Source organism: Daldinia childiae, assembly GCF_008694065.1.
Source record: "Daldinia childiae strain JS-1345 chromosome Unknown Scaffold6, whole genome shotgun sequence".
NCBI classification, from domain to species: domain Eukaryota; kingdom Fungi; phylum Ascomycota; class Sordariomycetes; order Xylariales; family Hypoxylaceae; genus Daldinia; species Daldinia childiae.
Window position 1 is genome coordinate 255,677 of NW_022984647.1, and position 16,516 is coordinate 272,192.

General features: G+C 47.4%; 4 protein-coding genes across 5 annotated transcripts; 3 read left to right on the plus strand and 1 right to left on the minus strand.

Annotated features, from left to right (window-relative positions):
- Window positions 1-1,964: 1,964 nt before the first annotated feature.
- On the plus strand, window positions 1,965-4,253 carry GL218_05981 (putative WD repeat-containing protein C26H5.03; the record flags this gene model as incomplete). Its single annotated transcript, XM_033582675.1, has 3 exons — window positions 1,965-2,427; window positions 2,490-3,603; window positions 3,656-4,253. 3 exons carry the CDS (start codon window positions 1,965-1,967, stop codon window positions 4,251-4,253), a joined length of 2,175 nt encoding a protein of 724 aa, XP_033434043.1.
- A 1,226-nt stretch (window positions 4,254-5,479) lies between these two features.
- Window positions 5,480-7,373, plus strand: GL218_05982 (uncharacterized protein; the record flags this gene model as incomplete). 2 transcript variants are annotated; one of them, XM_033582676.1, is made up of 3 exons in its annotated part: window positions 5,534-6,959; window positions 7,032-7,273; window positions 7,326-7,373. In XM_033582676.1, the coding sequence occupies 3 exons, from the start codon at window positions 5,534-5,536 to the stop codon at window positions 7,371-7,373; spliced, it is 1,716 nt and encodes a 571-aa protein (XP_033434039.1). The 2 variants fall into 2 exon arrangements, with proteins under 2 accessions (XP_033434040.1, XP_033434039.1); XM_033582677.1 differs by lacking the exons at window positions 7,032-7,273; window positions 7,326-7,373 and having other exon boundaries at window positions 5,480-6,843; window positions 6,893-6,932.
- Window positions 7,374-8,399: 1,026 nt separating this feature from the next.
- Window positions 8,400-9,808, minus strand: GL218_05983 (uncharacterized protein; the record flags this gene model as incomplete). The annotated part of the gene is made up of 2 exons (XM_033582678.1): window positions 8,400-9,367; window positions 9,547-9,808. The coding sequence occupies 2 exons, from the start codon at window positions 9,806-9,808 to the stop codon at window positions 8,400-8,402; spliced, it is 1,230 nt and encodes a 409-aa protein (XP_033434041.1).
- A 1,738-nt stretch (window positions 9,809-11,546) lies between these two features.
- Window positions 11,547-13,505, plus strand: GL218_05984 (Lysophospholipase; the record flags this gene model as incomplete). Its single annotated transcript, XM_033582679.1, has 1 exon — window positions 11,547-13,505. One exon carries the CDS (start codon window positions 11,547-11,549, stop codon window positions 13,503-13,505), a length of 1,959 nt encoding a protein of 652 aa, XP_033434037.1.
- Window positions 13,506-16,516: the final 3,011 nt, after the last annotated feature.

Sequence of the window (16,516 nt, forward strand, 5' to 3'; positions counted from 1 at the left end):
CTACGGTTGGATCACGGATGACGGACCGCTCACGTTGCTAGGTCCTCTTCCGCATTCCGCCCACATAGTACTGATCCTGCAAGCTCCTAAGCGGCCAGTCGAGGCCCCGGCGCAAATTAGACAACGTGTATACATGTTAGTGCTGACGAGGAATTTATCAGAGATCTTCCGCTTAGACCGCTAACCGCTAAAATTTCAAATGCAGAGCCGCCATCGGATGCTCTCCGATCTTTAAAAAAGAGAGGTTGACCGTCTCAGATCACCACATGCTTCAAGAGGCTGGGAGATTTCTAACATCGACGAGAGCATGCAAGAGCTTTGACATTGGTAAGGATAATTTCAACTCTGGGAAGAATACAACGGTGATGATATGCGAACCGTTAATTTATAATCCCGTTAGCGCTAAACAAGAAGTGTCATGCGCTTTTAGCATTCTTTGCATATGGCTCTTGGCAGAGAAAATGCGGCTCGTTAAGTTGCCATTGAGCTGACTACGACCGTCACATGGGATCCAAAGTGGTATGTCGTTGATGTCTACCTCACTTATGAATGGTTCTTTTCTACATGTGTGAAACGTGATACTAAGGGTTGCCTATGAAGGTACCCACGTGATAGCTAACCATTAGACCTTGGACAGACGATGTTTGTTTCGATTAAAAACTTACCTACCTCCTATATATCGAAGTATATAGGTAAGTAGACAACGGGTAAATTATATATAAGGAGACAATGGATCTTCTTATGATACAATTAGTTACCTACCTCTTATTATCATAGCCGAAGTTAATACCCGCATTTGGTCTTAGTATACTTGACTACTGACATTGGCGTATAAAGATAAGGAATATTCATAAAGGGCTAATACGTTGTAAGACATCCAACAACTGGGTCGATCATGATTCATCTATCCCTCCCTTTCTCACCAGGGCAAACATGTTTGATACGTATTTGATACGTACGTTATCACCTTATGGTCTATGATGAGTGTAGTATTCACATATGGAACGAGATAGCGGGGTGGGTGAGGTGATCCCAAATTCGACTATAGACTTGATTCTGATTGGTCCCGCGGAACAAACGCGCCTAGACGCGTATATGGGTGGTTGTAGTTTGCAACGTGTAAATTACTACCGTAGGTAAGGTACTGCTTTGTCTGGTGCGCACAATGCCAATGGATAAGTATAGAAGTATTTCTCCAAGAGTCAAGAGTCAAGAGTCAAATACTCAAAATTATCCCTCAAATATTACAGCAAACTTAAAAGAGATTAAGATAAACGGGTAGGTAAGGCAGGTACACCTTGGTTCCTCTCTTCCTATTTTAGATGAGAACTGGACAATCAAGGAAGTCGCCTAAGGTAACCTACCTAGCCTTTATGTTACCTGGTTAGAAGGCAACTACCTCTATTAAAAGTATTATACTGCTTACTACCTACCACCTATACCACCTACCACCTTATCAGATAGCTATAGTTATCAGTTACATAGCCCTAAGAACCCTCCAAACGGGTCGCGACCAACAATCAAAGGACGCCTGGGGGATCCCTGTAAGGCCACTAATGCCACTAATGTCCTCGCTGCAACGGTATGTTCTCCAGCCAAGTTCAACCTCATCTTTAACCAATGCTCGAGCCTTCGCATTTCAAAACACCAATCATTCACAACTTTTAACATCCACTTCCCTTACTTACGCGTTACAAGTTTCTATTACTCTTTCTAGAATCAATCTAGAATCAATCTAGGCATTATTCCCAACACTACCACTTTATATCTTTTAGGGTAGGTTAGGTATTTAACCAATATCAAGTAGCATTTCCTTGTCGCCTTACAATCTCGAAAGCCAATTCGAAGCAGCCTCGTCCTCTCCCCTCCTACGGCTATAACCACGCCTCGATCATCCTGTAGACGTTTCGCATCGCGCTCAACTACATCGTAGAGAGTCTCATGTCCCGGATGGAACCGTCGCCATGAGGTCAACTCCTTTGATCATCAATTGGCACGATAAAAATGCCCCCATCTATTCCGCCCATTTCGAGTCTCAGCATGGCAAGGGAAGGCTGGCTACGGGAGGAGGAGATAACAATGTGCGTATCTGGAAAGTTGAAGGTGATGGCGAAGATCGCAAGGTTGAATACCTCTCAACTCTCGCCAAACACACTCAAGCCGTCAATGTCGTTCGGTGGGCTCCCAAAGGAGAAACCCTCGCTTCTGCTGGAGATGATGGTAATGTAATCCTATGGGTTCCTAGCGAAAATCACAACCCGACTACATTCGGGAATGAAGGCCTCGAAGACAAAGAAACGTGGCGTACCAAGCATATGTTCCGCCCTACCGGTTCGGAAATATACGATCTAGCCTGGTCTCCGGATGCTACCTACTTCATCATTGGAAGCATGGACAATATCGCTCGAATTTATAATGCCGGTACAGGTTCGTAGTTAGATATATCCCAAGTATATATTCTATCCCAGTTGTGACTTACTCGTCTATAGGTGTTCTCATACGGCAAATTGCCGAACATAGTCACTACGTGCAGGGCGTCGCATGGGATCCCCTAAATGAATATATCGCAACTCAGTCGTCAGACCGATCCGTTCACATCTATTCCCTCAAGACCAAGGATGGACAGTATGCGCTTACTAGCCACGATGAGAAACCTCCCAAGGTTGCTAGTCACGCCAAAGCAGATCTGCCCCCGAGCAGACGTATCTCATCTAACAGCCCCGCCCCGTCAGATATCGGCTACCGAACTCAGCTTGCAGCCGCGGTTGACACGCCGAGCGCCTCTATGGGATCACCAGTATTGTCTGCGCCCGGAACACCGCAATCTGTTCCCTTACCAATGAATCCCCCGAGTGTAGTCAGTCATAGCAGACGCTCTTCGTTTTCATCTCGACGATCCGTATCCCCAGCACCGTCGCTACCTCTACCTGCGGTGATGCCCATCGAGCCATCTCCAAAACTTAATCATGGTCTTAGTGTAGGGATGAAAAACGCAAGTCTCTACGCCAGCGAAACCCTTACATCTTTTTTTCGACGCCTGACTTTTACTCCGGATGGCAGCCTGCTTCTGACCCCTGCCGGCCAATTCCAAATGCAGCACCAAGCAGATGGCCTTAGACCTACATATGAGGTCATTAACACTGTCTATATATATACCCGAGGTGGTATCAACAAGCCACCTATTGCTCATCTCCCCGGCCTAAAGAAGCCTTCGGTTGCCGTGAAGTGTTCACCCATAACCTATACACTCAGGCAATCTCCGCCAATTACGAAACACATCACTATCGATACATCTTCGCCAGAAGATCCTATTCCTGCTCTTCCCGAGCCTATTTCTAAACCGCTACCTGCGGTGATGGACCCCCCTCCTCCACCTCCAACATCCTCAGCGCCAGACCCGGAGAAGTTGTCTACCCCGTCTAAGCATCTGAACTTGGAGACCGGTCCGACTACTCCTGGACCTAAGCCCACATTTGCGCTGCCGTACCGTATGGTGTATGCTGTAGCAACTCAAGACTCTGTGCTTCTCTATGATACCCAGCAGACCACTCCCATCTGCGTTGTCAGTAATCTACATCTTGCCACATTTACGGATCTTACCTGGTATGTTACCCCCCTCACTTCGGACTTATCGTAGTATCTAACCAGCGTCTAGGTCAAACGACGGTTTAACACTACTCATTTCCTCGTCTGACGGATTTTGTTCGACACTATCGTTTACACCTGGTGAACTAGGCCAGGAGTACAAGGGTGATCTTATGGGCCCTAAGATTTCTGTTGCTGCTACTACTACTGCTGCTGCTGTCACTAGCGCAGGCACTCCTTCAAGCCAGCCTACTCCATTGCCTACACCAACATCCGCCTTTGCGCCCCCATCACCCTTCCCTAATCACCAACATCGTAACTCAGCCACCTCCTTTGCAGCTCCATCCCCTCCAGCCACAGCATCATTTGTAAGCGCGCGCCCTTCATCACCCACTCGATCGAATTCCACGTCGTCAATCGCGACCCAAATTTCAGTTATGAATAACCCACCTCTTATCAGTGGAAGCATACCCAGCATCGCCGCCACAAACTCCGGCAAGGTAACAGGGATACCCATCGCAACCCCTCCAGAAACACCTGGAAACGGTAGTAATATTGTTGCTGGTGTCAAGCGAGAAGCTAGCGAGAGCGAGAAGGACGAGGCATCGGGCGGTCAACCTAAGAAGCGAAGAATTGCCCCAACCCCGGTAACGGAGTCCAAACCGTAGAGGGTACCTCTGGTTTTCAGCTTGTGGGGTTAGGGTAGCACACTTGTATCAATATGCTATCGTGTCGAGCGGTAGACTCGTTGGAGTTTAAGGCCTTGTTGACTGGAACGTATGAGCCATATTTCTTTTCTTTTGAGTGTTTATTTGCTGGCCAGGAAAAAGAGACGATATTTTTTATCGTCGGTATGCGCCCTTTTGTGGCGGCGAATTATTTTTTGTCCTTTGTGGACCCCCTGTACTGACGGTCAGTGTGTGAACGAGCGTGTGAGTGAAAGGATTTGGCATGGCCTCCGGAGTTAGGATTAAGTACCTCGGCAATGGTATCATAGCTGCAAAAGCTGTTTATACCTGTTGGTTTAGTTTTTCCCTATCGATTGTTGGTCGTGATACATTGTCTGGGTAGTTAAATTACGATGGCTCCTGTCAAGTGTTGCGTTCACCCCCGTAGGTAGAATAGTTATGTTTGCAGATAGGCCTATTTTGCCACTTGTAGTCAAGTATACCTGATCTGATATTTGCTTCAAAACTGATAACATATAATGTCCTTTATATACTCTGAATTATGATTTCACTGTGATAAGCTACGGTTTCAGTTGTCGGGCAGGAAACTTATTGAAACTATGCGAAAATAGAAATTTGTGTCAGCAACTTGAAGACCGAGAGTTAAATCAGACAAAAGAATTTATCTAGGTAAAACTATCAGAAGACCTAAAGTCGTAGTTGTAACAACAGCCTGGGCAACTTCAACGCAGTGACTGCATCGCTATTAGTTTCAACAGTTGAGTCCCAGAGTTAAACAAAGGTAAGGAAATCATTTATTATCCCAAATACGATATGGTAAGTTACAAACTACTTCAAAACGACAGTAGATAGATATTAAAGTGGCGAAGAACGAAGATAGATAACTAATAGGAGACGCAACTTGTCTGTTTCAACCTTAAACATAAACTAAGAAACATGGCCACGCTGTCAGACAATACGGAGGGGTAGTATCGCCTCTCATTCACGCTGCTATCTAGGTACCTAGGTATGTATAAAAATAGAGAGCCCCGGAATCAAATCTCACTCGAAGATTAGGTTAAGTGTTATCCCTACCGAATTTGTTTTTTACATACCCTCTGGGCGGAAATTAAATATTTGCCCAAATGTTTAGAGACGGGATAGGCGATACTTCAGCATATAACACGGGCGTCTCTAATCACACCGGGGAGCAGAGAATTGCATCGATGGATTCACATCCCAATTTAGATACTCCTTCTATGAGAGGCAAGAAATATCTAATGCGATCTGTGTTGTCTACAAAGCGAGACGGACTACTACGACATCTCGCGCGATACGAGCAGACACAAGTCGACGTCAACGAGTTCGACGGGAAATTTAGAACGGCTGTCAAGTCTGTTTTGGATAGCCCTGGAGTTGTAGCAATCCTGGATCATGAGGAGCCTGAGTTTATGCTGGCGCTGAAGCTGGCGCTTCAGTATATAGTGCCGGTGATCATAGGGCCTGATACTAAAGTATTTCATGAGGCTGAAGAGCTTTTACCCAAGACGAGGGCGCTGTCGAAAGGTATTTTTGACCGTCAGGAGGAGCTACGGAACTTACTGGATTCTCATTGGATTGCTATTTCCCGGCGATGGAATAAGTACAAGCTCTCCAGTCGCGAGAGTGTGTTGCGAGGCGCGTGGCCAGACATGATTCCCGCCCGTCTGTCTAAAGACCCGCTATCTGGCCGTGTCTCGGTCACGGACTTCAATAGTCTGAGAGAGGCGTATATGTGGCCGTATATTAACTTGGAGGATCTCCTCTCCGGCGATCGTCTGCTCCTTTTTATGGAATCGAGAGGTCGCAAGCACCCAAGTGTCTTTGTCAACCGCGACTTTCTGGATTCAAAGTCTGCAGTGGAGAAAGGTGTTGTCAGTATAAATTATCTCGATAATAATCTCATGCGGTTTGACGCCGCGGACGACGATAAGGATACGCGGAGCGGCTACGGCAGGTTGGAGACATTTTTTAGAGCGTCGAGAGCGGAGATGGAAACACTGCTTATAAGCGGCGCGGGTTTCCTACCAGGTGAAGGGATTCGCATTCTCGAAATCCAAGAGCGAATTATGAGGTTCCTCTTGGATTGCTGCCGTGGTATTCTTTATGATATTGTAGAGGTGAAGAGTCTACACGAAATTCCTCTCGCGACCCTAACGGCAGAAGTATCTTATAGAACCCCCTTAGAACTTGACTTCCATCAGTTGCAGCAACTGCTCTTAGCCCATCATTTCGACGCGGAGGAGAACTTTTGGGCGTTGCGGGAGGACCCAAGTTTCTTCGCCGATGCTATCTCGGACATTACTAGACATTTGCGTAGCAAGGAGCCACAGGAACGAGACTCAGATATGTCCCAGCACGTGTTCGCTATTCGCAAAACTTTGAGGGATACCTATGGCGATATAGTCATCTGGCGGGAACTCGAGCTTCGCGTTGCGGAGTTAGCCAAAGAATCGAGAAACCCTTCTGAGGAGCTGGCATCACAGGGGCTACTTAACCCGCGCAAAACAGCACTCTTTCGGCTAAAGGATTTCTTGATGTACACTATCCAGTATTTCGCTTCTCAGCTAGAGTCGTCTGCGATCGAAATCGAGATCCAGGAAGGATTCACAGTATCGCATGCTCTCCATGACTGTATAGCCGACTCGCGTGACGACGCCGACTTAAGTATATCTCTAGTTAGCGATATAGAAACCATATTGAAAAACGATGCTTATCTTCGGTCCTATATATTACCAGCGGTCTCCGGGACTCTCGAGAAGCTTTTTGTAGCTTGTGAATCGCTCCGGCAATTAAGACTCTATCGGCCGTATATCCCGGGGCTTTGGAGAAATGATGGTGAATGTAGCATCCAGCTGCCAGTGCTCGATACTATATTCAAAGCGTCTGAGATGGACAAGGGTATATTTGATTTGATCTATCCTTTGCAGTCCACATTCGCATATCCCGTCCATGAGAGTCAGGCTTGTGATAAGACAGAGGTCAGTCTAACGACGGCTTATGAGAACCTAAACCGATTCTGGGATCAAGCAGACGCATTATTCGAAGATGTTGGAGGACAGAAGCCCCACGAGCTCTTAAAGGACTATATCGCATTCAGACAAATTCGAAATGAAAGCCTCCCCGGTATCATAGTGCCCGAGGAACCACAAACACTAACACAGACATCACCTCATACGTCAAATATAGATATCTTTACAGTATCTCTAAACTCATCGTCGATTTCACCATCAAGCGGTATATCAACAAGCCCCTCCGTGCAGCCCCTAAACGCACCTAAGCAACTCATAAGGCTCCAACGCCGAAACATAAAGGTAATCAAGGCATTATTCCTCGGAAACGCGGAAATTGAATGGGAGAGCTTCCTAGGAGCTATGGAAAAGATAGGGTTTAAGGTACAGCCCGTAAAGGGTTCATCGTATCAATTTACGTATCCGGATAACCACGGCAAATCCATTATAATCCATAGGCCCCACCCGCGTCCAGTAATTACCAAAGACTTGGCGCGGAATATAGGAAATAGGCTAATGCGTGCCTATGGATTAACGGCGGACCAGTTCGAGGAGGCTTAGAAGCTAGGGGGAAGTTAACTTTTAGGTCATTGCTTATTCAGTACTTACGGTCCAGTAATATATCAACGTGTAAGTGAGAACTTTTGGAAATATTCGTTTTCACATGAGATAAAATTTGATGTCGAGGACTGGCTTTGGATAAATTGTACTTTTGTATTAAGTATTATTAATGTCAGGGTATATTCAACTACATAGGTAATCTTACTATAAAGTGTAAGCGCTATTAGTGTATCTTAATAGGACTATTTGAAGACATCACTTACAAACCGTTAATCTGACGCCTTATTAGAGGCTTAGCTAGGGAGTCCTATGTAAGGGCTTAGTCTGATAATGACCAGCCCAAACCAAATTCGAAACTAGTATCATACCAACCAGATTATTCAAGTATAGGCTGATAGGTTCCAAGAATAGAAATATACCTAATGAGCTGAGAAGCTATCCCTAGTGATTTTATAATGTTGAGCGGGGATTTGTCAAAGTTTTGGGCTTATACTTGAACTGCCATTGGATTTTCGTATTTGAGTAATCCAGGGTCTTATCGAGAAGGGTTAAGCTCTGGATAGTCTGGTAACTCCCACCCGCCCTTCTCCTCTTTCGAGAACCTCGCGATGAGTTCAGGGATACGAAAATAGCAGAGTAGCCCCGCAATAAAATGAATTATCATAATGCCCCACCATGAATCGGGCATGCCTAACCGGACAAGGGCCGGCTTGATATTCTGGATCTCGTCGACGAAGGGTCGGAGCTTTTGGTCGTAGTTCGCAAAAGCTTGGGGGAGATCATCGGGGTTGCGATCGATTTCTCCAGCTAGGACGTAGGCGCCGACGAGAGCACCTGTAGTCCCCATACCGCTGAAAGGAGACGCACAGTGTGCTGCATCGCCTAGAAGAACAACTCGGCCTTTGGACCATGTGTTCGTGCAAACCTGAACAACTTCCTGGCAGTAGAAGTTCTCGGTTGTCTTCATGCCTTCGAGAAACCGATCCGTTTGCCATCCCGCATCACGAAACCTCTGTGTCCAAAATTCCTTCTGCTGTTCCACGGACGCTCTTGGAAGGCTTGATGGTTCTGGAGAGTCATCCTTTAGAAAGAAGTAGACTTGAGTATCTGTGGAGTTGTGAGTCCGGCGGAATATCATACGGCCACCAGGAGCCAGGTATGTCCTGCGGATATTAGTATCTCCTTCTGCGCGAGGTATAAACCAGTATGCGATGCATATTCCAAGTCGTCGGTAAGGTTCCGGGGTATCAGGCGGTAGGATGGCCCTTCGAATACGCGACCCCTGGCCGTCTGCCCCGACTAGGAGATCGAAGGTGTCAGATGATCCGTCAGAGAAATGAGCAATAACCTGTTTTTCGTCCTGCTCGAAGCTTTCTACAGTCTTGCCAAAGATGTACTCTACGTTATCCTTTGTCGTATCGTAGAGTAAGCGTACGACATCTCCACGCATGAGCTCATATTCGGACGTCAAAGACTGCGCACCTTTACCGGACGTATTGGCCACTGCAACATTGTTAGTTAAGGACTACGTCTTGGGATAAGAAATTCAAGGGTGTTTGGTTTGTCTCGGAGGATGTGACTCTCCGTTCAGCTCGACAGGTATATATGCCGGCTCCCGAGATTACCGCTCCCCGGAATTAACTAAAAAGGAGGGGGGGAAGGAAATCGTCGAAGTTACATACTGACTGTCCCTTTCACCCTCCCCTGTGAGTCTACAAAAGATACACCGGCTTCATCGACACGTATACTGCGTATTGCTTCTAGAAGTCCCATGCGCTTCGCCACTTCGATACCTTGAGCGCGGAGGTCAATCTGAGCCCCTGTCGCCCTAAGAGCCGGGAAGCGCTCGACGACTTCCACGTGGTGACCTTTACGACTAAGCCAGAATGCAAGGGCTGGTCCCGCAATACCACCGCCACAGATGAGAATTTTTAGAGGGGCCATTCCATAGGGTGCTACTGACTCGCGCGTATAACTGCAGTTGAGAATAGGAGACAATGATAGGTAAGGTAGATATTGAGAAAATTTCACGATTTCTTATAGACTTTATGGGATTTATAAAGTGACTCAACAGTGTCATAAAACGTATAACCTTTAATGAAGCCATAGTTATTGATGTTGACTCATAGCTCGGTTGGTCTACCTTGACTCAAAATCCTCAAAATCCTCAAAAACGGGATTGGAATCCGAAGAGCCCGACCGAATCCGATTTTCCTACCGCCGAGTCAGAAGTGGTCTGTGCATAAAATCGTCCCCTGAAACGTACATATACGGCGTATTAATTATATAATATTTGACTTATTGGAGTAGAACTTTACATAGTATTCTCTCCCTTATCTCGCAAATTAATGCTTACCCGTAAATTCGGAAGGTGGAAGGTGGAAAGTGGACATAAATGGAAATATAACATGGTCTGATTCTGAAACGACACATGGCACCAGCAAAGTTTCCGTGGATTAACATTAGGTACATGTATTGAACAAAACAATTGGATGTACAACGCTCTTCCCCGGATAGTTCGGACGATAACAAGCTATCACAGGTTGAGTCGTCATTGCTCCAGTTAGTCCAGCCACCCGGCTCGGCGATCGACCGCCCTAGACAAAACTAACCGCGGTACTTATGCAAGGCACCACTATACTTCCGCATTAGTGTCTCGGGCGTTGTAGATCCTATATTAGATGAGATTAAAATAAGTACCCAAGCCTTTAGCGCAAGTAGTCAGCTTTATAGCTTTACAGCTTTACAACACAGCTTTACAGCCTTTTTTTGCTAAGTGGCATGTGGCATAGCAGGGTTGTCCCACTACCATAGTACAGTACGCCCCTTGTAATAATGTTATTCAGCGGACCCCTAGAGCTACTTTGCTAAAATCCTGAAGCGTATATCTATTATCGCCCTATGAGGTTGTTATAGCTTTTCGAAAACGTCGTTTCAGGGTATTTTATGCTATAAAAACCTGGTATAATAGTTGAGATGCTTTAAAGGGCGTTTGTCTATCCAGAATTAAAAGCCTTGTTTTGTATCGTGCACGTCCAGTAAGCTAACATTATTACAAGGGGCGTACTGTACATAATAGCCTACCTAGGTGTACATCAATATTGCAATATTTTTTTATGTATTTTTATTCGATGGAATTTCTTAGCTTTCCCAACTGCCATCCGATTTGTTCGACAATGCAATGCTTACTTTTCCCTACCTAACCTAACCTAAGATAATCCATTTATCTTTAGCATAGCCTCATTCTTGAGGCCACCCGGTCGGAATGTAGTGTAAGGTAATGCTAAAAAGATTGGCTCTAATAGTTCTAAGCAACGGTTAACACGGCTCGCGGCTGATGAAGGCTTGGAAACCTTTCCCAATATGGTAATAGGGCTCGACACCTTGATGCTTTTTTTGTTTCTCTTCCCTTTATTCATGCTTCCGGGGGGGTGACGCAAGTCCTTGGAATTTCCATCCGCTTTTTTGGATCTCACATTAGTCGTGCTACTCCTACTCTATTAGGAGTAAGGTAGGTGATAGGTATAACTAGACCGCAACGTGCCACCGCGGCACTAACTGACTACCACTTCATCTTTCCATATTGTTGTTTTTTTTTTTCTTCTTCTTTTTTTCTGTTCCTCTTTTTCCCCTGTGTGCCCCTTTGATTAATCTACATTTCCGGGGTTCGTTACGAGAGACTATGCGTACCCTTCCTTTACCCTTGCTCTCGCTTATCTCGGCGGCCCTCGGATCGCCAACCGGGAGTAACGATGGCTCTCGATCTTCAGCCGTCGAAGTTCGTGATGTTTTGATGGGTCGGGCAAGTCCGGACAACCCATCCGGTAGTTATGCACCGGCTATCGTCGATTGTCCGCGCGAACGGCCAACGATCCGCAGCGCCGGAACTCTATCTCAGTCGGAACAGAGTTGGTTACGAAACCGCCGAAACAAGACCATCGATCCTATGCTAGAATTCTTTAAGCTGGCAAATCTATCCGATTTTGACGCCGTCAACTACGTCAGTTCTCACTCGCAGAATTTATCTATCGTACCTAATATCGGTATCGCCGTCTCGGGTGGTGGTTATCGCGCACTTATGAATGGTGCCGGCTTTATTGCTGCAGCTGACAGCCGCACGCCGGGATCGACTGATGCCGGTGGTATTGGTGGTCTTCTACAGAGTAGTACTTATCTGGCAGGTCTTTCGGGTGGTGGATGGCTAGTCGGCTCCATCTTTGCCAATAACTTTTCCAGTATCGTCCAGCTTCGTGACGGCTACCAGGGTTCCTCTCTATGGCAATTCTCTAACTCTATCTTCTCGGGGCCAAAGGAGAGGGGGATCTCCATCGTTAACACCGTCTCGTACTGGGATGATGTTAAAAACCAGGTTGATGATAAGCGGGATGCAGGATACGATGCTTCTATTACGGATTACTGGGGACGGGCTCTCTCTTACCAGCTGATTAACGCACCGAACGGCGGACCGGCGTACACGTTTTCTTCCATCGCCGATGCTCCTAATTTCGCCTCAGCCGACACGCCCATGCCGATCCTAGTGAGTGACGAGCGTAGACCAGGCACGACAGTAGTCTCTTTGAACTCGACAGTTCTTGAGTTTAACCCGTGGGAGATTGGATCGCATGATCCGACTATCTTTGGCTTCGCTCCTACTCGTTATGTCGGATCCAACTTTAGCGGCGGTGTCGTACCTAACAATGGCCACTGCGTCCGCGGATTCGATGCATATAGTTATCTCATGGGAACAAGTAGTTCGCTTTTCAACGCGTTTTTACTACAGAATCTTTCATCCTCGAGTCTACCCGAAATCGTAACCAGTGCGCTCGAGTCCGTTTTGACCCGTATCGGCCGAGATAATGATGACATCGCCGCTTGGACGCCGAACCCCTTTTATGGCTACAACAATGATACTAACGCCAACGCCGACGATGAGCAGCTGACTCTTGTCGATGGTGGCTTAGACTTGCAGAATATTCCGCTGCATCCGCTAATCCAGCCGATGCGCAATGTCGATGTCATCTTTGCGGTTGACTCATCCGCCGATACCATGACTAGCTTTCCGAACGGCACCGCGCTACGTGCTACCTACGAGCGCAGCAAGACGGATATCGCTAACGGAACCGCCTTCCCCGCCGTTCCGGATGCCGAGACCTTCATCAACCTAGGTTTGAATCAGAAGCCGACCTTCTTTGGCTGCAACACAACCGAGTTCGCCGACGCCGATCACATACCGCCTCTAGTCGTGTATGTAGCCAATGCGCCTTACACAGCTTATAGCAACGTGTCTACGTTCAATCCATCATATACAGATGAGGAGCGTAACTCCTTCATTAAGAACGGCTACAATGTGGCCACGATGGGCAACGGCACCGTCGACTCCGAGTGGCCTGCGTGTGTGGCGTGCGCCGTTCTGCGCCGCAGTCTCGAGCGCACCAACACTGATATTAGCGCTACCTGTCAGCGCTGCTTCGACCGCTACTGCTGGAACGGCACCACGGACAGCACGCCCGTCAACAGCTACGAGCCTTCACCGATATTGGCATTAGACGCCCAAAATTTTGGGGTCAGCGCGAAGGGCGGGGCGGCAACAGGGATGGTGTACGGTGTCTTTGGGCTTGTGGCCATTATTCTTGCATTTTAAGGGTTATAAGCGAGTTGTATACGGAGTCTTCTTATCTCCTAAGCTTCTATCACGTTGTAGACGAGCGGGAATTCCACGATTTGGTTATAATAAGGCATATTAGCGCACCTAGAAAGGGTTTGAATTATGTGTACAGATGTGGATACCATCGTTCAGTATGATGCTAGAGTTCTTATTTTTATTTTATTTTTTCTAATTTTATTTTTTTGAATATTTTCGAATATCAAAAATTTTATCTCGTCTCTCGTGCTAAAACTTGTTGACCAAATGGAACCAGTCCCGTTTTACCTACTCGTTATCGTCTCTCTTTGCTATTTGAAAGTAAAAATTGTTAACTGCAGCTAACAAAGGGTCCTAGGACGTATCAAATCTACGTTACCAACCAGACGCAGCCTCTATTGCCAATCAATGGAGCCACTATCGATTCTACAGCCCTATAGGCAGAATTCACTCCGCCAGCACTAATTCGGTACGATATCTAAACCCTCGCGCTGGAACCCAATGTAGCGTACTGGCGGATTCGCGCAGAGCCAACAAACAACTCGGACTACATGGTCCCATGGCTCCTACCTCACCATCATCGACAGGCATAGGCCACGGCATCAGTTCCAAGATGGCGGAAGCATTGGTTCTGCGATATTACGACAGCGGGAACAGCATAGCGAGAGCCCCCCACCCCTCCCCTCTGCCCGGAGTGGAAAGAAAGCAACACAGAAAAGCAGACCAGACACCCTGCCCCCGTAGGGTGGACGGCGGAGATGAGGCCAATGAGCTCTTGACACCAGACCTAGATGGAGAGGACAGAAGGTCTCCCGTATGTACGCATGCGTGTATATGTATGTCTAGGTCGTTAGGCAAATGTCCATCCACGTAACGCGAGTGGGGGGAAGGGAGGTAGAGCTACAGCTTGTTAGTAACACATACAATACGTACATAGGCTGGTCGCTTAGTTTCCCGAGATGTTTTGAGCTTAGCACAATGGAGCATCACGATACATCACGTCGTATGGGAGGCGAACGAGGCGGGCAGGTAGGCGAGTGGTTAAGGTAGGTAAGGCAGCAATAGCCTTGGCTGACCCGCGCGGGCGTAAGCAATGTAGTGAGAGCCCAAGGGGGGTTAATACGCCACGGAAAACGGCACAGGGCAACTAGCTAGCTAAGCTTTTTTTCCCTCTCCCACTCTCAGCGCTTCGGTATAAGAGATGAAGAGAGAGTGAGGCACGTACGGCTCTGGCTGGTTCCCGGTCAGCGTCCCATAATGGCAGAGTGATCAGCGTCGTATCGGGGAGCCGTTCGTCGTAATTGGTCGGTCGACGGGTATACGGTCCATATAATCATTATGCTTAGACGATTTCGTTACACACGTTGTTCTAGCGAGGGTTACCTTGGGGGTTAGCCAACGGGGGGAGTCTATCCCGTACGAACGGCGGCTCAGCGTGGACTTCGACGAACCAGCGCAGTCTCCATAGACCCCATAGTCTCCCTTGATCGGCGTAAAGACGTCTCGGTGGGCACCTAAATGTTAGTCGCCGGTGTTTCATAGAAGGCAGAGCTATGTTGCACCAGGAGGGACTAAGCATGACTCAAAATGCTCACTTTTCGGCGTCTATCCATGGGGAACCCTGGTAATAACGTGACGCCTACCTGTTAAGCCTCAGACAAACACCAGCAGCATTGGGTAGGACTGGAGCTGACAGCGCTGGGTTACTGGTACGACACTCCCCAAGCCATCGACGCCGTGTACTTAAGCCCCCTAAGAATAACGATAGATAGACATCTAGCTCTAGTTGACGTGGTTGACACGGATATAGGGGCCACGCAGGAGGCTTACCTGTGCATCTTTAATATATTGACTGTAACTTTTGCTGGCTTACACGGTGCTGACAAAGACTATAACTACAAGACACGAGGACGATCCAGTATAATACTGATAATCCACCGATAACTAGTCGCTCATAGCATATTCAAGAAAATCGCGCTTATAAAAATTCGGAAATATATAGAGCAAATGTAGTAGAAAAGCTATATTTCCCGGAGTAGGAACCGGTGCGGAAAGGTCCGGAAAGGGGAAGCTGAATATCAGATCGTTTGGGGTTTGTTGTTATTTCTCGAATTCGCTGTCCTCGTCACGTCTTCATTGGCGCAGCAGGTGACTACCTATCAAACATGCGAGGCCGTTTCTGGCCAATGGCGTGGTGACAGATGATTCGAGTGCCCAATGTACACGAATAGCTGAGCTGCTAATTTTCCTACTATGGAGAGCTGCACTCCAGATGATCCAGACAATCCAAACAACGACCCTAGGTTTTGAATACTGCGGTATGCTAGGAGCGAGGGCCGATATGTTGAACTCGGTTAATAGCGATCGGATTTAATTCCGATAGACTGGTCTCATAGTTAATCCAAAGATCTAATTTGTAGAGCAATTTGAGGCGGGAGCCGCTTCGTCAGGAAACTCTCAGCGAGGTCCATCCTAGACCGGGCATTTGAGGCAATTCTATCGGACGGCGTCCATTGCGGGGGAACCTTGAATACTTATGACGAGCCTAGGAACATCTGTTAATCCTCTTAAATTGGCCCCCCAAGCGCCTGGTATTATAATTTTACTGGACGTACCGGCGGGGGGTGCTATATACTAATCCAGCCACGAGCAGCATCGGCTCCTAGAGCGGCCCTTAGTTCCCCATGCGGGAGTCTTGATTGGCATTGTCACCGGGAGGAACAGGTAATGTTTTTTAACCCCCTCGCAGTCCCCGGTACTGGTGCGGAGGTAAGTCTTGCCAAGAGTTTTAACATACCTAGCTTGCGGTCCCCACGAAGGACGTGATTGCGAAGGCTTTTATCCTATCAGATTACGTCTAATCCAGCTCGGGGGTTCGGTGAGGGATGCCGAAAGGGCCCCCTCCGTCCAGTCACCTTCTACCGACCTTCCAGAAGCGGCGGGACATAGTATATAAAGTGGTAACGTACCAAGAAGACGACGTAGACATGCAGAAATTGTGACCGAAGGAG